Below are 23,670 nucleotides of genomic sequence, written 5' to 3' on the forward strand. Positions count from 1 at the left end.
GCGTCCGGGCCACCGTGTTCGTGTCAGTATGAGAGTGGCCGCTAGGCCGCGTTTACATGGGCGGGTTGTACCACGTCAGAGCGTGGGGATAGCCGGGGTGGCTACACTTAGGGGAAGGCGCTGTGCTGGAGCAGCATGAGCACCTTCGTACTGGTTTAGCCGCGTCCACACTAGGGGCTGTGTCGGGATAGCAAAACGTCACTCCCCAACTGACATAGGTCTACCCGTACAAAACCAGCACGTGTCCCAGCGCTATTAGCTGTTGGATCGCATTTCTCTAGGACAGGTGATTGCATAAGACCAGAGCTGAATGAATCGGAGGCTAAGAGTTTGCACTGGGATCCACCAACAGGCAGGACTGGAGGAAAATGAGGGTTTGGTGCTGAGGATTTCCCAATAGGATATGTTCTAGGGGCAAGGGACAGGGGACAAGCATAGGCAACTAGTAACTGCTTATAGTGGGGGAGCACAATGGCAGACTCCCGCCTCACCGCACAGTCAACTTCCTGGTGACTGCCAGGGCACCCTCCAGCAACACCCTCTTGACCACAGCGCCCCCCTGACCATGGAACCCTGGGCGCTCACCCACCCTTAAAGGGTTGGCCTTAGGGAAAATGGTGCCCTAGGCAAATTTGTATTTTGGTGCCCTGACCCCCAACTCCCCACCCATTGCCCCTGCCTCCCCTAGCCACCCACTCATCACCCCTGCTGCCTCCCTGGGCTCCCCACCCCTCTCCCAGGCAATGTTGCCTACCCTCCCCATTGCCCCAACTGACTCCCCAAGCTCCAGGCAGGTTAATCCAGACACACACTCAAGCAGGTAACTGCGGCTGCTGGCCACAAGGAAGGGATGCAACTCAGCAGGCTTCTCTGCACCCCATCTGGCAACGCTGTACCGCCAGCCCAGTCTTGCTGCCCTGCTCTGGGCGAGTGCTTTGATGCTGATGCCTTTCCCAGGCATGTCCCTTCAACTGCACTGAGCCCAAGTCACACCATTGCAGAAATCGGGGTGGGGTGGGGAGGGGACATGTGACCTCATATGTCGCCTATGGGGACAAGGGTTGGCATTGAGGATCTTCCAACAGGAAGGGCTAGAGAAGAGGAAAGGAAGGGCTGTACTGGGGATTTTCCAGGGGACCACCACAGGGGCAAAGGGTTTTCACTGGAGATGTCTACACAGCAGATAAACACCTATTGCTGGCCTGTGGCAGCTGACTCGGGCTCATGAGGCTATAACATTGCGGTGTAGACGTTCTGGCTCCAGACCAAGCATCTACACCAGGGGTCTCAAACTCAAATGACGACGAGGACCACATGAGAACTAGTACATTGGCCCGAGGGCCGCATTATTGACACCTCCCCCCGTGCCACCCTCGGCCCCACCCCCACTCCACCCCTTCCATGAGGCCCCGCCCATTCCCTGCCCCCATTCCAACCCCTTCCCCAAAATCCCCACCCCAATTCCACCCCCTCCCTGCCCCCAGGGGGTACAAGAGGGGTGTGGCAGGAGCTAAGGGCAGGGAGTTGAGGTGTGGGGTGCAGGAGGGGTGAGGGGTGCGGCAGGGTGTGGCAGAGGGCTCAGGGCAGTGGGGGGAGCTGTGAGGGGTGCAGCAGAAGGGAGTTCAGGGCAGGGGGTCAGAGTGAAAGGTGCGGCATGGGGCTCAGGGCAGGCAGGCAGGGAGCCTTCCCTGCCCCCGCTGCGCGTCGGGCCCGAGCCGCTCTAGGTAAATGCGGGGGGGGGAGGAGCTCGTGGGCCACAGAAAATAACCCCCCAGGCCGCATGTTTGAGACCCCTGATCTACACAGCAATTTTTTAGCCCAACATTCTGAGCCCTGCATGCCTGAGTTAGCTGAGCCTGCAGCCATGCCACGGGTCTTTTATTTCAGTGTAGACAAACCCTAACAGACCAGATTTATGTGAAGCAATGACATTAGCCCTGAGCCTACATAAAGAAGTATAGTGGTACATTGTGAGGTGTGATATTATAGGAAGTGGTACAAATGTGAGGGGGATCCTCCACAGAACAGGTTGAAATATTAGATGTAATTTCCTGTGTTTTAGTAGACTTTGGAAAGAACTTTATGCAAAAACAAAAGACTAGCTTTCCTTCTACTTATTTAAAATTCTAGACTACCCTGCCAATGGCAATTTATATTCTATAGTAATACCAATAATTGTGCTCCAAGAGACTCGTGCTACCAGGATGTTGTTCTCATCAGATTCAAAAGTGGAAACATTAAATTTTTTGTCCACTTTGTTGTTTGTTTTAAATAAATAAAAAAAGGTTACTCACCTTGTGCAGTAACTGAGGTTCTTCAAGATGTGTGTCCCTGTGGGTGCTCCACTTCAGGTGTTGGTGCATCCCTGCGCCTTTGCTAGCAGAGTTTCAGCAGCAGTGCCCGTGCGGGTCGTGCATGCACAATGCCTGTGTCATGGCCCCACTGGCACCCCATGGCCCCATTGGCACCCATTGTGCGCACGACCCATACCCCTCGGTTCCTTCTCTACCATAGAGTACTTTTACAGACTCCAAAATAGATGGGAGGAGGGTGGATAATGGAGCACCCATGGGGGGAGAACAGCTCGAAAAACCTCCGTTACTTCACAAGGTGAGTAACCTTCTCTTCTTCTTCTAGTGATGTCCTGTAGATGCTCCACTTCCGGAGAGCCACTGTAGAGCAGCACCCTCATGAGGATGGAAGGGGCTTCGGAGTTGGTTGGTTGATAGAGGATAGCACCGCTAGGCCTACCCGTGCATTTGATTCTGGGCCCTGTGTAATTGCATAGTGTCTTGCAAACATGTGCTCAGAGGCCCAGGTAGCAGCTCTACATATATCTGTGAGTGGGACATTGTTAAGAAAGGGTATGGATGAAGCCATTGATCTACTAGAATGTGTTCTGGTGGGAGTTGTATGCCAGTTATATAACCTAGGTGAATACAACCTGAAATCCATTTTGATAGTCTCTGCGCTGATTTGGAGTCTCCTTTGGATTGTGCTGCGATCGATATGAATAGTTTTGGGGATTTTCTAAAAGGTTTGGTTCTATCGAGGTAAAATGTCAGAGCCTATCTAATGTCTAAGGGGTGTAGTCTAGCTTCCTGTGCATTCTCATGTGGTCTGGGGAAGAATGCGGGAAGGTGTATAGGTTGATTAATGTGGAAAGATGAAGAAATTTTGGGCACATATTTTGGATGTGTCCTCATAGTAACCTTGTCCTTAAAAAATATGGTATATGCCATGAATGCCCATATCTTATCTACATGTCTGGCCAATGTGATTGCTATGAAGAATGTGACTTTCTTGGATAGGTGAAGTAAAGAGCAAGTCGTCAGGGATTCAAATGATAGTCTAGAAAGGTATTTTAAAACCAAATTTAGGTCCCAGGACGGCCTGGGTGTGTGCAGTTCAGGGTAGATTGTCTGAATTCCTTTGAGGAAGTGATTGGATGGGCAAATAGTGTTGTGCCATCAATTTTTTGGTGGAAGGCGTTGATAGCAGCTATGTATTCTTTAGTCAAACTAAGAGATGGTCCTGATTTTTTTAGTATGAAAGGGAGAGGTGTGAAGACTGTAGTGACTTGTTTGTCGGTGCACCATGTAGTGAATCACTTCCACTTCTGCAGGTAAGTTTTACAAATAGTAGACCTTCTACTGTTTAGTAGGATATGCTTGACCTGTTCCAGGCAGGCTAGTTCATCATGAATGAAACATGGAGGAACCATGCTTTCAGGTACAGCATCTCCACGTTTGGGTGGTGAGTCCATCCTGTGTCTTGTGATAGAAGGTCCATCTGCAGTGATTGGAGCACATAATGCCATCCATGTTAGGTAAGGATACCACATCTGCCTGGGCCAGTTGAAGCTATCAGGATGATCCTGGCTTTGTCAGTTCTTACTTTGTGTATCACTCTCATTAATATTGGTATGGGTGGAAATGCATATAGGAGAGGGGCTTGCCATTTTAGTAGGAATGCATCGCCCATCAATCGGGGTCCCAGTCCTGCTCTGGAGCAGAATTGCAGGCATTTGTTGTTTCGATCTGTCACAAAGAGATCTATGTCCGGCTGGCCCCATTGTTGAAATGTTTTGTAATATCACGTCATTCATCTCCCATTCGTGATTGTGATGAAATTGTCTGCTGAGTGTGCACGCAGTGGTGTTCTCAGATCCCAGCAGATAGGAGGCCGAGATGTTGATATTGTTACAGATGCACCAGGTCCAAAGTTTCATGTCTTCAGTGCATAATGACTGTGATAAGGCTCCTCCCTGTCTGTTTATGTAGAATATGCAAGCAATGTTGTCGGTCATTACTTGAATGTTGATTCTTTAGCATAGACAGAAAGTGGAAGCAAGTGTTGCGAACTGCCCAGAGTTCTAACAGATTTATGTGCAGGCTTATTTCTTCAGGGGACCACTGTCCCTGAATCATGGACCGTTGCATGTGTGCTCCCCATCCTATGAGGGAGGTGTCTGTTGTGAGTATCAGTGATCCCGTGTGAATGAAATCCCTGAACATACATTGCTGGGTTGTGTCCACCACATTAGCGACTCCCTGACTATGGGTGGTATTGCGAGTCATCTGTTTAAGCCGTGTTTGTGCAGCCTGTAGACAGTTGCTAACCAGCCCTGCAGATGGTGCATGTGCAGGCACAAATATTTGGACAGGGTGTGTGGCAATATGAAAATAAGCATCTTGTAGGTCGAGGGCTGAAAACCAATCCCCCTGTTCCAGTGCTAGTATGATTGTTACTAATGTGACCATCCTGAATCTTTGTCTTCTGACAAACTTGTTTAGTTTTCTGAGATCCAAGGTGGGTCAACATCCCCTGTTTTTCTTCTGGGTGCAGAAGTAATGGGAGTAGAAACCCTTCCCTCTGTGTTCAGTGTGAACTTTTTCCACTGCACCTAGTTGTATCAGATGATTTACCTCTTGACGCAGTAGGTACTTGTGAGAAGGGTCCATGAAGAGGCATGGGGAGCAGTGTTGGGGAGGAAGTATAGAGACAAATGGGATGGAATAGCCATACTGATGATTTCTAGGGCCCATCTGTCCATGGTGATGGAATACCACCTTGGATAGGAGGGGAAGAGTCAGTCTCCAAAAAGATGTATGGATAGTGTCGTCAGCACTATAATAAGTGGGAATTCGTTCAGACCCTCAACCAATCTTTCAGATTTTCTGTTTTGAAGAAGAAGATTGAGACACCAATGATGGTGGCGGTCTGCACCTTTGTGGTCTCTGTCTCTGCCTTTGTTGTTCATATGGGCGATGTTGTTGTTGTGGGCAAGGTTGATATCTGTTTCGTTGGTGATTGGTACCTGTTTTGTCTCCGCTTTGTGGCAGGTGTATAAATGCCAACATGTGACGGGTCACCCAGGAGTCCTTCATGGTGTGTAACACCTCATTAGTTTTTGCTGTAAAGAGCTTCTCACCATCAAATGGCAGGTCTTCCACTGTGGATTGGATTTCATGTGGGAACCCTGAGTTCAACCATAAAGCCCAGATGACTACAGCAGTAGCAGTGGATCTTGCTGCTTTGTCCACTGTATCCAAGGATGCCTGTAATACTGTCCTTGCTATAAGCTGTTGTTCGGAAACCAATAATTTGAATGGTTCTCTTTTTTTCCCCCCGGAATGTCATTAATAACATCTATACATTTACCATAGTTCCTGTGATTATATTTGGCCAGCACTGTGGCATAGCTGGCAACTCTGATTAATGTGGAGGAGGAACAGACCTTGCAGCCAAACAGGTCTAGTCTTTCACCATCTTTATCAGAGGGGGTGGACCTACACTGTTGTTGTCTCCCTCTCTGGTTGGCCACCTCTATGACACTTGAATTCAGTGTGGGGTGAGTAAATAAGAACTCTGTGCCTTTTGAGGGGACATATTTGTTGTCAGCCAGTGATGTTCCCCTTGTGTTATCTGGAATGGTGATCTGCTAGGTCACTCCAATCCTCAACTCTGGGAGCCAGCCTTATCCTGCTCTGCTGTGAGAACCCCCACTCCTAGGCTGTTCACACATAGCTTCTGGCATGTAAGCTGCTCCCAGCTACATGAGTGAGCACTTTTGGCCAGCCGCTGCTTGGATTGTGCAACTGAATGACACGAGCCAATATCTCCGGTCCCATACACAACCCTAGGAACCTCTGTCTTGCAGTGTCCAGTTATGCCACTGGATGCTGCAAGCTTATATGAGTTTGTCAATTTAACAAAGAAATTGATATGTACCAGGCTCGTTATCCCAAGGGGAGTCTCTGACATGCTTCAAACCAAATGCACTGCTTCGGGTAGAATAAACAAACAAATTTATTAACTACAAAAGATAGATTTTAAGTGTTTATAAATCTAAGCATAACAAGTCGGATTTGGTCAAATGAAATAAAGGCAAAACGCATTCTAAGCTGATCTTAATACTTTCAGTGCCCTTACAAACTTAGATGCGTCTCACCACAGGTTGGCTGGTTGCCCTTCAGCCAGGCTCTCCCCTTTGATCAGCACTTCAGTCACTTGGTTGTGGTGTCTGTAGATGGAGATGGAAGCGAGAGCAAGCATGGCAAACATCTCTCCCTTTTATCATGTCCTTTCTTCCCTCTTCTTGGTTTTGCACCCCTCCTTCAGAGTCAGGTGAGCATTACCTCATCATAGTCCCAAACTGACTAAGGGAAGGGAGGTGACTCACTGTCCAACAGATCCTTTGTTGCTGCCTATGTCAGTGTCCTTTGTTCCTGTGAGGCTGGGCTGGGTTTGTCCCATACATGCCCTGATGAGGTGTGAACTGCCCCTCTGCTCTTAGAGAGTTTTGCCTGGGCCTCTGCTCCTGGAGAGTTTTTGCCTGGCCTTGTTTTAAGCCATAAGGACACATTTTCAGCATCATAACTATATTATATATATATATATATATGAAATTACAACCTATAACAACAATGCTCAGTGCATCATGAGCCTTCCAAAGACACTCAACATGACAAACTTTGCATTGGATACCACACAGTCATATTATAAGGATGAACATGGGGGTGCAGGGTTTTNTATATATATATATATATATATATATATATGAAATTACAACCTATAACAACAATGCTCAGTGCATCATGAGCCTTCCAAAGACACTCAACATGACAAACTTTGCATTGGATACCACACAGTCATATTATAAGGATGAACATGGGGGTGCAGGGTTTTCCAGGAGGCATAATAATCTGTATGTTATTCCCTGATAACCAGAAACTTCTATGCTTAAATTCTGTACCGTTCACTTTCATTTTTTTTAAAAACATCATCTTAATAAAATTTTTAAACCTGTTCTTATCAAAACTTCCTAACTGTACGGGTAGTTAAGCACTAGAACAAATTACCTTGGGAGGTTGAGGAATCTCCGTCATTGGAGGTTTTTCAGACAAAGACCTGTCAGGGATGATCTAGCTAATACTTAGTCTTGCCTCAGTGCAGGGGATTGAACAAGATGACCTATTGAGGTCTCTTCCAATCCTATATTTCTATGATTGAGTGAAAAAACTACAAGATCAATTTCAATAACTTATAAAATTCCATTAACTTTAGGCTTTGGTGGCCAAAGCAGTAACAAGTATTGGAGATAGTACTGTACATAAAATTTGGATTTTAGGAGCCATTGGTACCTATGTTGAAAAGTAAACCTGGAGTCAGCACCTCCCATAGCTCCTTCCACTTTACTTGAAGAAAATAAAAACAAAGATTTTTATTGGATTTTTTTTCTCTGAAATGAGAAGAGGAAAGTAATAAGGTGCAGTGATAAAACAGTAGCCAAGATGGGAGCTGCAACAACATAAAAAAGCCCTGGAGACAAACATCAAATGCAATAAAGAAAATACAGGCCAGAATGTAAGCTTTCAGAAAGCTGTCTGCTTTCAGTTGTGCTCAGTCAGACAGCCTTTTAGTATTTGTTTGACTAAATGTGAAAGAAGCACTGTGAAAAATAATAGAGTACTTAATGGACAATATCATAATACGGTATTTCTGAAGATGAAGGAAATACCTTAATAGTATGGGCTGTTTTATTACTTGAGAAAACAAATTGTTTTCACTGCTCAGCTCTATTGTCTCTCTCTCTTTTTCAGTAACAGATTTCAATTAGCTTTTATCTTTGTCTACCCTCTTTAAATTCAAGGTGTTTATGTTTAATTTTTTCATGTTAATGGATTATTTTCTATGGCAACTCAAACTGTCCAGCATAAATTTTCCAAAAGATAAAACTAAGGTGACATATTAGCAGTAAAAAAATAAAAAAATAAAAAAAAAAAAAACACTTCATCCAGAATGTAGCTGATGGAAAAGAGGAACTTTTCAAAGTTAATTTTGGCCTGTAAAACAAACAAGATAACTGTATAAATTCACTGGGGATTCTTGAACAGTTCCTGAATCCTTCTGCATTGTCTGACAAATTCTGGAATTATTCCAGGAGCTGCACAGTGATAGAGAATGGCCTGAAGACAAAATTCACCACTCCACTATGTACAGCAGAATAGACTCCATTATTCTGCTCCCACTAAATATGCAGATTTCTCACTGGAAGCGTGAAAGGAGAGCAGAATATCAGAGTTGAGTCTGCTGCATGACTCAGAAGCATTTTGCCCATAAAATTCAGTTTTGATCTTAGATACAATCACCAGCCAAATTCACCACTAGTGAAAATATGTTCATCTTCAATCAGGTACTACATCTTCTGATTTTTCAAGGCACATATGCTATCATGTGTCTGAGATCACAGCTGAGATTGAAGAGGACAGTGAAGGGAAACAGAAAGAAAACACATATTCCAGAAAATATTGTTTCATGCTTTCTTAAATTTATTATCTGAATATATATATAGAAAAATTATTCATGTTACCAGAAAACATATGAAGTTGGATTTATCACTGAGCACCTTTATAGTGCTGTGACAGTTCTCAGGGTACCCAGGACTCAGAGTGTTGTGTGTGTCTATTCATAGATAGGGCAAACCCGTATCTTGTTGTAATGTTCCTTTTTCATCTCCAAGTGGTTTAGATTGTTTGCAGTTCTCTCTGATGGTTTTCCATTAATTGCTTTAGGATGAACAACTGAACCTTGCAGGTTTCAGAGTAGAAGCCGTGTTAGTCTGTATCCGCAAAAAGAACAGGAGTACTTGTGGCACCTTAGAGACTAACAAATTTATTAGAGCATAAGCTTTCGTGGACTACAGCCCACTTCTTTGGATGCATATAGAATGGAACATATATTGAGGAGATATATATACACACATACAGAGAGCATGAACAGGTGGGAGTTGTCTTACCAACTCTGAGAGGCCAATTAAGTAAGAGAAAAAAAACTTTTGAAGTGATAATCAAGCTAGCCCAGTACAGACAAGTTGATAAGAAGTGTGAGAATACTTACTGAACCTTGCAGTACATCACCACCTAACCAGATAGGGGTGACAACTGCCTCCTGCTTGAATGGGTCACTGAGACATCATATCCCCTGGGACTAACTTTTACTCCAGGAACGTAAAGCATACTTTTAACATAATTATATTATTCTTTAAATATCCATACATATAGCCACAATGATTATGAGTCTTGATAAATTGCAAACTTTCTGTAGATACCTTACATCAGGGGTGGCAACCTTCAGCACGCAGCCCATCAGAATAATCTGCTGACAGGCCACGAGACATTTTGTTTATGTTGACCCTCCGCAGGCACAGCCCACATCTTAATTTTTAAAAATCTTTGCAATGTGAAAGACCTACACAAATAATAGGAGGAATTGACTAACTGATTTTAGAAGGAAAACAGTGAATCTGTCTATACACAAAGTACTGTCCAACACAACAAATAACCAAACTGCAAAAAAGAGGCAAATATTTATTTTCTCCCATCTGTTACAGTATTAAAAGTTACTCTTCTCTGAAGTGAAGATGACAGGCTCTGGTAATCCATTCTTCTGTAACTTCCAGACCAGACCTCTGGACACGATCAACATACTGACCAGAAGGGCTATACAAAAGCTGCAAATGGTCTGTGATGATGCAGTTCCCACCTACATTGGAGAGAGAAACTGGAGAGAGCACATCATCATAAGAGTATACCGCACTCTGCAATGGCTCCAATCCAATTGCAGATGATGTTTCTGATCTTCAGAGTCCCTGTCTGGATCTTATTTATCTGTATCACTTGACTACAATAGCAATCATTATGGGTTCTGCTGAGTAACTGATGGTTCCCAGGATCAAATGTGCACTGGCAAAGTCTATTTCTACCAAAGAGATCATCATCACACTCACCCCATTACTAAAATGACCTAAGAGCAACTTGTTTGCAGTGTTGTAACTGTGTTGGTCCCAGGATATTAGAGAAAGGTGGGTGCAGTAATAACTTTCACAGGATCAACCTCTCTTGGTGAAAGAGCAAACAGTACTATGCACTAACTAGCAGTCATCTCCCATTTCCTGCCTGCATTACAGTTGTCCCTGGCAGAGAGACATCCCCCACTGTTTTTGCTCTAGGAAGCAGGTGTCCTTAGTTATCATTTATCTATTGGGAAAACATCACTTTCATCTATTTGCCTAATATACAGACATTCAGTTCAGTTTTCCTAATTGCCAAATGGCTAATGTTCACAACTCCTCTGGCAAACAAGCAGGAATTCCTTAAATGTAATCTTCCATCCTAACCTTTCTTAATGAGAGTTATCTTCCAATATTAAATAGAAAACTCCTCTGTTTCAATGTGTCATTGCAAAAGGAGGCAAAGCTTACATAAGAACTTTGAATATAAAACTTTTTTTTTGTAAGCTTGGGTTAACTTTGTGCAATTGAAGGAATGTTGTATGGACCACAACCAAGCAAGTGGACAGACAACACACAAACTTCTCTAAAGCAGCTCTGCAAATGTACAGCACCCATGCTAATGCTATGCTAGGATTCTCTGGAACTGGAACTATCAGTGATGCTAAATTGGGCAAAATTGTCTAGTGTTTTTCTGATGTGGACAAAGGCTGACTAAGGGCTAAAATGAGACCACAGAACTCATGACACTTGTGAACCAATCAGGATTTGAAACCAGGTTTTGTAAAGGCAAAAGGGTAGCTAAAAGAACAATTAATGAGACCATTAAAACTAGCGAGTGAGGGGAAAACTCATCCCTTCCAAGCACAGAAAACATTAATGTGACATGTGGTAGGGCAGTTCCTCATCAGATAGCTGTGGTCTTGCTGAGCTCCTGAGAGCATATGGTGCTCAGCCTTTGCTAGGGTTAAGATAGGATGTGACAAGTGCTTGGTCCCTGCATGGCTGTGAGTGAAAATTTGCATGGACGTGAGAGAAATTTTCAATTTTCCAGCAGGAAAACTGAAATGATGGTCCCCAGGCCACCTGCCTGCAGCACTCTTATCAATTTCACCTTCTCCTTGCAGGCAGAAAACTTCCATTTCAGTTCTTCCCGCAGACATCGTTTTGGAATTTCTCTCCAGCCAAAAAATTTTGAGGTTTTTATTTTTTGTCCCGATTTGGGATGACAATTTTTCTTAAGCTTTGAAACGTTCAGCAGATCGAAACTTGTGTTTTCCTCCCAGCGGGGCTGGAAACAGTAGCGTGGACTCAAGCTGAGGGTGACGAGGGCCGGCCCCTCACTGGCCCGGGACGGAGGAGGGGCGGGTCAGGGTCCCAATCGGCTCTCGCGGGGGTGGGGGTGACGCACGCCCGAATCCCATTGGCGGTCAGCGCTCGGCTCTAGGGCAGCAGCGCAGGCGCAGAGGCAAGCATGAGCCCATGCCTCGCCCCGCACGGGACCGCGTGCTGGTGACGAGGTGAACGGGTCACGCGCGCACTAACGGGCGTGGCTCGACTTCGCAGTCTCGTTCCGGCTCTCAAAGGCACACGTCATTACCCACGCCCCTCGCTAGACGCTCCGCCCTCTACCCCGCCTCCTGCTGTGCACATGCCGGCGGGTTTCCGGATCCGGGGCAGCCAACAACCACCGTTTAGTTCCGGGTGCGCAGGCGCTGTGGCCGTTGCCCGGGCCGCTCCGCTCTCGCTATGAAGATCACGCGGCAGAAACATGCCAAGAAATATATGAGCTTCTACAAGTACAACTTCGGCTTCCGGGAGCCCTTCCAGGTGCTGCTGGACGGGACTTTCTGCCAGGCCGCGCTGCGCAACAAGATCCAGATCCGCGACCAGCTGCCCGGCTACCTGGCTGGGGCCACGCAGCTCTGCACCACCCGGTCAGTGACTGCGCGGGGGCGGTGCAGTGCTGTCACGTGACCAGACGGACGTCTGTGTGCGCGCGCTTGGTGGATGCCGTTACCGCGTCCCTGGCGGGCGCGCGCCCAACATCTGCCTCATATGCCCGCCCCGGAGGAGGCGCGAAGTGAACTGATAGCCAGGCCCCGGGGGGGCTCTCCAGGGGATTCACCACTCGGTGACCCTGCCGGTGCGGGCGGGGCTGTGCACGGGAGCAGCTGCCTAGGGCCCAGGGAGACGGCGGCGTCTGAGAGCGGCCTGGAGAGTCTCCCTCTGCGCTCCCCCTTCTGTGCGGGGTCCGCCCGCTGAGCGCTCCTTGGGCGCCCCGCAAAGCCTGCGTTTTCTTCCCCCACTGAGGGCAGGGCTCAGGCAGCCTTGTGAGCTGGTGGGCCCCAGGCTGCGCACAGCCTCGCCACCCCATTAATGAGTCTGAGGCGCTGCGCCAGACTGAGGTGTCCCCATAGAAGGTTTTGGAACAAATTGATAAACCGTAATAAGGGCCCAGGGCCAGACGTGAGTCACCCAAGGGTTCTGAAGGACCCGAGCTTACTTGTTGTGTAACTTATCGCTTAAACCAGCCTCTGCACCAGCTGACTGGAGGGTTGTTAAGGTAGCACCAATGTTTAAAATAGTCTTCAAAGGTGATCCTGGCAGTTGCAGGCCTCTTAATCGAACTTCAGTATCAGGCAAATTGGCTGAAACTATGATAATTCTGATCTTCATTAAACACATAGATGGACATGATTTGTTGGGGAAGAGTCAACACGGCTTTTGTAACAGGAAATCATACCCCACCAATCTATTAGAATTCATTGGGTGGGGGGTCAGCAAAAGTGGACAAGGTTTATCCATTTGCTGTAGTGATTGTGGACTATCAGAGAGTCTTTGACAAGTACCCTCAGCAAAGGATCTTAAGCCAAGGTCATCTCATGGTTCAGTAACTGGTTAAAAGATTATTTAGATAATGACATAGAGAGTACACTTATAAAGTTTGCAGAGGATACCAACCTGGGAGGGGTTGCAAGTGGTTTGGAGGATAGGATTACAATTTTAAATGCGCTCTGGACAAACTGAAGAAATGGGCTGAAGTAAATAGGATGGAATTCAATAAGGACAAATGCAAAGTACTCCAATTAGGAAGGAACAATCAGTTGTACACATACAAAATGGGAAATGACTGCCTAGGAAGGAGTACTGTGGAAAGGGATCTGGGGGGTCATAGTCAATCACAAGCTAAATGAGTCAGCAGTATAACGCAGTTGCAAAAAAAGCAAAAGTAATTCTGGGATGTATTAGCAAGAGTATTGTAAGCAAGACACGAGAAGTAATTCTTCCACTCTACTCCGCGCTGATTAGGCCTCAACTGAAGTATTGTGTCCAGTTCTGGGCACCACATTTCAGGAAAGACAAATTGGTGGGGGAAAGTCCAGAGAAGAGCAACAAAAATGATTAAAGGTCTAGGAAACATGACCTATGAGGGAAGATTGAAAAAAACTGGGTTTGTTTAGTCTGCAAAAGAGAAAACTAAGGGGGGCCAGAACAGTTTTCAAGTACTTAAAAGGTTGTTACAAGGAGGAGGGAGAAAAAATGTTCTTAACCTCTGAGGATAGGACAAGAAGCAATGGGCTTAAATTGCAGCAAGGGCGGTTTAGGTTGGACATTAGGAGAAACTTCCTGTCAGGGTGGTTAAGCACTGGAATAAATTGTGTAGGGAAGTGGTGGAATCTTCGTTATTGGGGGTTTTTAAGAGCAGGATGGACAAACACCTGTCAGGGATGGTCTAGATAATACTTAGTCCTGCCTTGGGTGCAAGGGAATGGACTAGATGACATCTTGAGGTTCCTTCCAGTTCTGTGACTCTAAGATAGGAAACAAAGGCCTAGTCTTCACTTACCGGCTGGTCCGGCGGCACGCCATCGATGTTCTGGGATCGATTTATCGCGTCTGGTTAAGACGCGATAAATCGATCCCGGAAGTGCTCACAGTCGGCGTCGGTACTCCAGCTCGCCGAGAGGAGTACGCGGCGTCAACGGGGGGAGACTTCCGTTATTAACGTAGCTGAATTTGCGTACCTTAGTCCGAAGTCCGGACTAAGTGGGGACCAGCCCAAAGGGTAGGAGTAAATGATCAATTTTCACAGTGGAGAGAAATAAGTAGTGGTGTCCCTCAGGGATATGTACTAGAACCAGAGCCATTGAACATGTTGCCGGCACGGAGTGCCCAAGGACAGCAACAGCGGGTTCGTTGCCCGGTGTGCTTCGCGTCAATAAACACACCAGGTGGAGAAGCAAACAAAGTTTATTTGAGATCTCAAAGCGGTGCAAGGAGACTGGCACATCTCAAAGCAAGCACACTAACAGAAACTGTTTTTCTTCTTTTATGCATGCAGGCCTCATTATTACCACTTGATACCGATGTGAGCAGGAGGTTGCACACAGATAACTGGTTGCTTACGTATTCCAATTGCACCTGGCTTTTGAGGTTGATTAGAGTTTAAACATGGAAGGATAGAGTTTGGTTCACTTAGGCCTAGTGCAGGAAGGCTTCATTGACACTTGTGATTTTCCACCCTCCCGAGTTACCTAGGGTGATGGTGATACCTAGGGACGTCAACAAACATATTCATAAATTATCTTGAAAAGGGGGTTAACAGTGAGGTGGCAAAGTTTGTAGATAGTACAAAACTACTCAAGATAGTTAAGTCCAAAGCAGATTGTGAAAGGTTACAAATGGATCTCATAAAACTGGGTGATTGGGCAACACACTGGCAGGTGAAATTCAGTGTAGATAAATGCAAAGTAATTCACATTGACAAACAATCCTAATTATATATACAAAATGATGGGCTCTAAATTAGTTGTTACCACTCAAGAAATAAATCTTGGAGTCATTGTGGATGTTTCTCTGAAAACATCTGCTTGATGTGCAGCAGGAGTCAAAAACTGACAATGGTTAGGAACCATTAAGAAAGGGATAGATAATAAGACAGAAAATATCATAATGCCACTATATAAATCAATTTTATGCCCGCACCTAGAATATTGCGTGCAGTTCTCATTGCCCCATCTCAAAAGAGAGAGATTAGAATTGGAAAAAGTACAGAGAATGCAACAAAAATTATTCAGGGTATGGAACAGCTTCCATATGAGGAGAGATTAAAAAGACTGGGACTGTTCAAATTTGAAAAGAGACAAGTAAAGGGGAATAATATAGAGAGGTATAAAATCATGAATGGTGTGAAGAAATGGGAAGTGTTATTTATCTAACACACAAACTAGGGGTCACCCAATTAATTTAATGGGCAGCAAATTTAAAACAAGCATAAGGAAGTACTTCAGACAAGGCCCAGTTAACACTGGAACCCGTTGCCAGGGATTGTTATGAAGGCCAAAAATATAACTGGATTCAAAAGAGAATTAGTAAATTCATGGATGGGTTTAGGGTTTTTGGAACCCAAAGCAGTGGTAATTTGATTAGTGGGGTTTTTTTTTTTTGTTTGTTTTTTTTAAGGCAGTGGTAGGAATAAATTGTGAACATAGATTTATTTTAAAAAACAGAACCAAAAAAGAGCCACCATGGCTAAACAAGAAATTAAAGAAGCGGTGAGAGGAAAAAAGGTATCCTTTAAAAAGTGGAAGCTAAATCCTAGTGAGGAAAATAGAAAGGAGCATAAACTCTGGCAAATAAAGTGCAAAAATATAATTAGGAAGGCCAAAAAGGAATTTGAAGAATAGCTAGCCAAAGACTCAACAAAATTTTTGCTATTACTTTTTAAGTACATCAGAAGCAGGAAGACTGCTAAACAACCAGTGGGGCCACTGGATGATCAAGATGCTAAAGGAGCACTCAAGGACAATAAGGCCATTGCGGAGAAACTAAATTAATTCTTTGCATTGGTCTTCACGGTTGAAGATGTGAGGGAGATTCCCAAACCTGAGCCATTCTTTTCAGGTCACAAATCTGAGGAACTGTCCCAGATTGAGATGTCATTAGAGGAGGTTTTGGAACAAATTGATAAACTAAACAGTAATAAGTCACCAGGACCAGATGGTATTCACCCAAGAGTTCTGAAGGAACTCAAATGTGAAATTGAAGGAGTACTAATTGTCGTCTGTAGCCCATCATTTAAATCAGCTTTTGTACCAAATGACTGGAGGATAGCTAATGTGACACCAATTTTTAAAAAGGGCTCCAGAGGTGGCCCTGGCAATTACATGCCGGTAAGCCTGACTTCAGTGGCCAAACTGGCTGAAACTATAGTAAAGAACAAAATTGTCAGATACATAGATAAACATAATTTGTTGGTGAATAGTCAACATGGTTTTTGTAAAGGGAAGTCATGCCTCGTCAATTTACTAGAATTCTTTGAGGGGGTCACCAAGCATGTGGACAAGGGGGATCCAGTGGATATAGTATACTTCGATTTTCAGAAAGCCTTTGACAAGGTCCCTCACCAAAGGCTCTTAAGCAAAGTAAGCAGTCATGGGATAAGAGGGAAGGTTCTCTCATGGATCAGTAAGTGATTAAAAGATAGGAAACAAAGGCTGGGAATAAATACATCTCTACCCAGATATAACACTGTCCTCGGGAGCCAAAAAATCTTACCGTGTTATAGGTGAAACCGCTTTATATTGAACTTGCTTTGATCGTGCGGAGTGCGTAGCCCACCCCCCCGGAGCACTGCTTTACCACGTTGTATCCGAATTCGTGTTATATCGTGTTGCGTTATATCGAGGTAGAGATCTAGTCAGTTTTCAGAATGGAGACAGGTAAATAGTAGTGTCCCCCAAGGACACTGGGGTCAGTCGTATTCAACATATTCATAAATGATTGGGAAAGAGGGGCAAATAGTGAGGTGGCAAAATTTGATGATACAAGATAGTTAAGTCCCAGACAGACTACGCAGAACTACAAAAGTATCTCTCAAAACTGGTGACTGTGCAACAAAATGGCAGATGAAATTCAATGTTGATCAATGCAAAGTAATGCACATTGGAAAACATAATCCCAACTATGCATATAAAATGATGGGTCTAAATTAGGTGTTACCACTCAAGAAAGAGATCTTGGAGTCATTATGCATAGTTCTCTGATAACATCCACTCAATGTGCAGCGGCAGTCAAAAAAGTAAACAGAATGTTAGGAATCATTAAGAAAAGGATAGATAATAAGACAGAAAATATCATATTGCCTCTATATGAATCCTTAATTACTCTGTGCAGATGTGGTCACCCCATCTCAAAAAAGATATATTGGACTTTTAAAAGGTTCAGAAAAGGGAAACAAAAATTATTAGGCGTATGGAACAGCTGCCGTAGGAGGAGAGATTAATAAGACTGGGACTTTCCAGTTTGGAAAAGAGATGACAAAGGGGGGATTATGATAGACGTCTATAAAATCATGACTGGTGTGGATAAAGTAAATAAGGAAGTGCTATTTACTCCTCCTTATAACACAAGAACTAGGGATCGCCAAATGAAATTAATAGGCAGCAGGTTTAAAACAAACAAAAGAAAGTATTTCTTCACCCAACGCACAGTCAACTTGTGGAACTCCTTGCCAGAGGGTGTTGTGAAGGCCAAGACTATAGCAGGGTTCAAAAAAGAACTAGATAAATTCATGGAGGATAGGTCTATCAATGGCTGTTAGCCAGGATGGGCAGGGCTGGTGTTCCTAGCCTCTGTTTTCCAGAAGCTGGGAATGGGCAACACGGGATGGATCACTTGATGATTATCTGTTCTGTTCATTCCCTCTGGGGCACCTAACATTGGCCACTGTTGGAAGACAGGATACGGGGCTGGATGGACCTTTGGTCTGACCCAGTATTGCCGTTCTTATGTTTGATATATGATTGGCATAAATAAGAGTGCTTTTAACTAGAATTACTTTTTTATTAGGTTTTAAGTGAGCGCGTACACATGCTATAGCAGTAGAGTTAGAGAATTTTAAACATTTATATTTAGTCAAAGTCTAAAATGGTTTCGAGGAATCAGCAACCACCTTTCTGGGGGCCATCCTTCTGTCCAGTTGCTGGGGAGTTTAAAGGTGCCAGATTTTTGCCCAAAGAAAAGCTTTCTTGGAGTGCTTTAAAGTTTTTGTTTTTTTTGTTGCCTAATTTTTTATAGCTAAATTAAAACACATGAATTATAGTGACTCCTGGTGGGTCATCATGGTAACCCCTGGTCAGTTACCAATTTTTTTAGTTTTAGCAACCTACTTATTTTTTATTATTAAAGCATTTTTAGTTATTATAACAATAAAACTTACATATCAGAGACACTTAACCAACGTCAGCTGTCTAAACATTCCTTCCATTCTTATGGTACATTAACTCTGTCCCATTCTGATTAGAAAAATTGCAAACATGCAGCTGTGTGACCTTGCCTTTCAGGGCGTAAGATTATTCCTAACTCTATGGTATTTGGTTTTCAGCTAGCAGTGGCTGACTGAAGTACTGTCAAGTTCTGGGGTTACACACAGGAATGTCAAATTCTGGGAGTTCCAGGTTCATCAATGGCTATTAGCCAAAATGGTCAGGGATGCAACACCATGTTCTGGATCTCTTTAAACCTGTGACTGCTAGAAACTGGGTCTAGGCAACTTAGGGTGGATTACTTGATAAATTGCCCAGTTCTGTTCACTCCCTCTGAAGCATCTGGCACTGTCCACTGTCAAAAGACAGGATACTGGGCTCGAGGGACCATTGGTCTGACCCAGGATGGCCATACTTGTGTTCTTATGACCTGATTCTAACCAGCTTCCCCACAATGAAACTGCCAAGAAGCAGGTCAACTCCTCTTGGAATGGAACTGTGTGCTTGGAGAGGTACTTGGAGTAGGGGTTTTGCTCGGAGAGATGACTCCCCCTTTTTCCCCAGCAGCCACATGGTGCAGCAATGGTAAAATAGTGGCAACCTCTGCTATTTCCCATGGCATCCGTGGCCAGGGGCAAGAGGAGGTAAGGAGAGAAAGCCGATCCCGTCCAGCAGCGCCAAAATTGGGTGTTGGTGCCCCCAAGCTGGCCTCAGGAAGAGCACTTTGCTTCCCCAGTATCTGGGAAGGATGGTGGGCTTCTCACCAGGCATTGCCCTGAGTCAGTGGAGCTTCTCTACCTTTCCCTATTGTCCTTTGACCAGCAGGTTCAGACCTCTGGATATTGGGCATCTGATGAAAGTCTCAAAGTGAGAGGGTTGGGCAGGTTGATGGGATAAATTAGTAAAAAGGAAGATGGATGTATATATGAGAATAGGAAATGTGTCAGAGAAAAGGAGATGCAGTAAGTAGGACTGATAGAATTGTGTTTGTAAGTTTATTCTTATTTACCAGCAGTGAATTCAGCCACCTGTGCTGCTGGTTAAATACTGTTCAATGAATATATTAGGCAACAAATACTGATGAAATTCATTGAATGATATTTTAAATGTTTTTCCCTCTTTAATCAGCCCTAATAATAAGTTACATATTTTGAAATAGTCCTATAGAAAGTTTATTGCAATTATGTTACAATTAAATCTAGTACTCACCTAGTGCACAGCTTGTTTTATTTCTTTAGGCTGGGATTTTCAAATATCTTAACTTGAAATTCAGTGGTATTTGGTGAACTAACTCGGCACCCTTTGAAAATCCTATCCTTAGACTTCAGAGGGCATAGCTTTGGAGATAAGCCTCAAGGGCATGGTAACACATGTTTTTCACCCTCCTTATTTTCAAGGATGGAATCATGTTTTAGCCATGTTGAGGAGCTACGTAACCTTAGTCATTTTCATATTCCAATAGTTATTTCAACAGCAGAACTTCCTGAGCTTCATCAGGCAGAAGAGCCCCTGACTTATTGTGATATTGCCAGGGTTCAATGCAAGATATGATGTACAATGGTAGTTGCGTGGGTGACTTTAATAAAAAAAAAAAAAAGGCATCATAGTTGCTTTGAAAAGGAAGTAAGTATAATGAACAAAAAGGGGTTGAGTTTTGATCCCTGGGTAGTGGATTTTTTTGGTTTGTCCCAACCCATATTTGCTTTCAACCTAGAGCACCTGTTCCAAAAAGAATCCTTTACTTTGCAAGCTGGTGGAACTGCAGACAAACAACTGCCTCTTACATTGATACATATCTGTCCTAACCTCCTTTCCTTCCTCTTTATTGCAAATAATTCAGCAGTGACAGTCATGTAGCTCAGAGCAGGTCAACCTAGATTTTAGCATTGTGCTGAGTAGAAGTAGTTTGGCATATTCCATCTCTTCACCTCCAGAATAGTTTCTGCCATCCCTGGAAAAACACTTCACGTTGAAAGCAGTGATTCAGTTTACATTCATTTGATAGATCCTTTCATGTTCCCCATGTCCACACAGTTGAAATCTACCACCTTTTCACCATCGTTATCTGCTTTCTTCAATTTCACTTCATTTTTTAACCATGTGCAGTGGGAAAATGTTGATCTTGTAAAAAATATATATATATTAGTATATCATTGTACATAACAATGGCAGCACAGAAACCAAAGACCAGGCTAACCGGCAGCATTATTAATTGGTTTTGTTCCATCATGCCGCTTTGCTTCAGGATTGCTTTGTTAGCTGAAATAGATGCACTCTTAAAATTTTCTGAAAGAGTATGCAGTGACCTTTTGGGGTATGAGAGAAAACAAAAAGGAGTTCTGTTTTCTTAATTGTATAACTTGAGTGGATCAGAGCATTGCCCTAGCAATGGTGTAATTATGGTTGAAATGGCATTATCGTTCTAAGATGTGAATATGACTATCCACATATACCCATCTCAATACACATGTCTCTGAAGAAACCCCAGCTAGCGTTGCAGGGTTCTACACCCTTCCCAAGCCCTGTCAAGCCGTCTGTACTTTATAGAGGCCCTGACTTTCATCGCCCCACGTGCCCCTTTAATATGTAAATCCCAGAGAATGTTTCCGCTGAGTACCTATAGTCGCAAACCTGCAAAATAGTAATCAAATTGATTGCACATCAGACATCCCAGTGCCTGTTTTTCTGTGTCATGTCATTCAGAGTTGAGATCTCAAAGCAACTCAGTGGTCATACACATTAAGGCATAAATTAACACCACATGCAGTAAATAAAGCAGTTGGCACCATTGCATATTATTTTGCTTTAGTTGTATTATGGTAGTGCTCTGTGTGCTAGGTGATGTCTAAACGTATAGGAAGAGGCAGTCCTCTACCCAAAGGGCTCACAGTCTTAAGAAATTTGAATTTCTTTATAGTGGCCATAATTGTATTGACATAAATTTTTGAATGTGGTAATATATTTGTATAGCAATTGAAGCAGTTGTATAAACATAAATAAGAGTATGAGGAGTTGACACTGCCATTGAATTGTCCCTATTTAATATTTTAAATGTTACTGGTCAGTCTTGTTTAGAACAGTTGAACATTTGCTGAAATGAGATAAACTGTTGTTTCATTCAGATTATTGGGCACTGTGTGACAAGCATAGAGCCTGATCAGATAATGTTCAGCTATAATCAGACATGTTTGAGAATTCAAAATTTAAAATATCTTTGCAGTTGTATGCAACAGTTGTGCAAGTAGTTATTTTTCTCTAGTAAATCAGTCTTATTTTTGCTCTTTAGATGTGTTCTAAAAGAATTGGAGTCATTGGGGAAGGAACTTTATGGAGCAAAGCTAATTGCCCAAAGATTTCAAGTTCGAAACTGTTCCCACTTCAAAGATCCAGTGAGTGGCTCAGCATGTCTATTGTCCATGATTGAAGAGGGTAATCCTCATCACTATTTCGTTGCTACGCAGGTAATACATTTTGAAATGAAGTTAAGCCATATTTCCTAAATCTATTCTCTGATTCCTAAGTATCAGGAATTCTGTCAACTATAAACATGAGATTTATATGGTTTATTGGGACTAAATGTATAAGACTTGCATGCCCAAGACAAGTAACTTTACAGGCAAATTACAAAATGGGAAAATTGTAGGTTGCATGCAAAGTTACCAGTTTTGTCTGCACAAGTGAATGATTAGCTGTTACTGTAGTCAGTTCCCTAAAACAGAATGACAGTTTTAAGGAAACCAGCAGCGGATGTGATTTTTGCATGATGAATGGGAACAAAAAGATTGTATGTGCCCTGATTGCATGTCCATCAGTCTGTGTTAGCATTGGTTTAACATACTGTAATTTTTATTAAAATGTTAACCTGGAATTTTGGAATAGCTTTTGGTTCATTTTTTTTAAACAGAAAATGATATTTAAACTGGCAAGTGCTGTTGAAACCTGTGTGCAGATAAGACATTGTAATTAAGTCTATTATTGTGACTTTATGTGCATTCACTAGCACTTTTATATATTTGAATCTGAATCTGCTTTATATTCTGCATTATATGAAAATAAGATGGTTTGCTAGACTCTTATATAGCATCTTCTATTAGAACATTTACCTCTTTTGCAGATTACTGGGGCAGTTACCTGTTTACCTGTTCTAAACACTTTTTTTTTTTCTGTCCACAAAGGTAGGAGGTAAATTCCATCATCTTTATTCCTGATAGTGAAAGGGAGGTATACTCTGACTTTTTTTATAGAATGTATCTGTCTAATCTTTGTTTCAAAAGCAGTTGCATTTGAATTGAAGGTTTGATCCATTCCAAAATATTGACTGATGTGTTTGATTTTGACAGGACCAGGATTTGGCAACAAAAGTGAAGAAAAAGGCTGGAGTTCCTCTTCTCTTTATTATTCAGAACACTATGGTGCTGGACAAACCTTCTCCGAAATCACTGGCATTTGTTCAAGCCAGGCAGGCAAATCAGCTTGTTCCAGAGCACCAGAAGCAAAGTATTGAGCATCTTAAAGAAGAACAGGGACTAGTAAAGGCGTCTGAAAACAGAAGAAAACGTAAGAGGGCAGGTGGCCCCAATCCTCTCAGCTGCCTGAAGAAAAAGAAAAAAGGGCAGGAGACCCAACAGCCTTCCGCTGCTAAGAAGAAACGAAAAAGAAAACGAAACCGAGCTAAATCAGAAGCAAAGGCAGTGTCTGTGCAGCTGAGTGTGAAAGCATAAAGCCGCCCATATAAACCTTACTGGACTTGAATACAGCTTGAACTTTGTGCAAAGAAAAAAAATTCTTACAATTCTAATATGAAAATAAAAGTGTTTATTTTTATGAAATATTATATTCTTCATTATAACTTTAACCACCTTTGTATATTTATATCATCCCAATAGTATAATTTGCTCTTTATTAATCAGATAATTACAAAACCTTTTTCCCCCACTATAACCACAAGTCTGCCCTCACTGAGCAATTGGAGAGCTGTTATGTTGCAAAATCTGGTATCTGGAGTGCCCCAAGTAGTGTGACTTTTTTTATTATTATTAATTTCTCTGTGCACAGGACTGCTCTCACATGAACAAATGGTGTATATTATTCCTGGCCTTGCCTTAG

At 43.3% G+C, this 23,670-nt stretch overlaps 1 protein-coding gene across 1 annotated transcript; it reads left to right on the forward strand.

Moving 5' to 3' along the window:
• Positions 1–11,926: 11,926 nt before the first annotated feature.
• On the forward strand, positions 11,927–23,417 carry UTP23 (UTP23 small subunit processome component). The gene is made up of 3 exons (XM_034763503.1): positions 11,927–12,231; positions 21,851–22,025; positions 22,905–23,417. Exons 1-3 carry the CDS (start codon positions 12,044–12,046, stop codon positions 23,283–23,285), a joined length of 744 nt encoding a protein of 247 aa, XP_034619394.1. The 5' UTR covers positions 11,927–12,043; the 3' UTR covers positions 23,286–23,417.
• The last annotated feature ends 253 nt before the right edge of the window (positions 23,418–23,670 follow it).

The sequence above is a fragment of the Trachemys scripta genome, chromosome 2, assembly GCF_013100865.1.
Source record: "Trachemys scripta elegans isolate TJP31775 chromosome 2, CAS_Tse_1.0, whole genome shotgun sequence".
Classification (NCBI taxonomy): Eukaryota; Metazoa; Chordata; order Testudines; family Emydidae; genus Trachemys; species Trachemys scripta.

Bases quoted from the DNA above. Each gene is read 5' to 3' on its own strand.
- UTP23 (XM_034763503.1), top strand. From the start codon at position 12,044: ATGAAGATCACGCGGCAGAAACATGCCAAGAAATATATGAGCTTCTAC. The intron at 12,232-21,850 runs GTCAGTGACTGC...TTTGCTCTTTAG, and splicing joins ACGCAGCTCTGCACCACCCG to ATGTGTTCTAAAAGAATTGG. The intron at 22,026-22,904 runs GTAATACATTTT...TGATTTTGACAG, and splicing joins ACTATTTCGTTGCTACGCAG to GACCAGGATTTGGCAACAAA.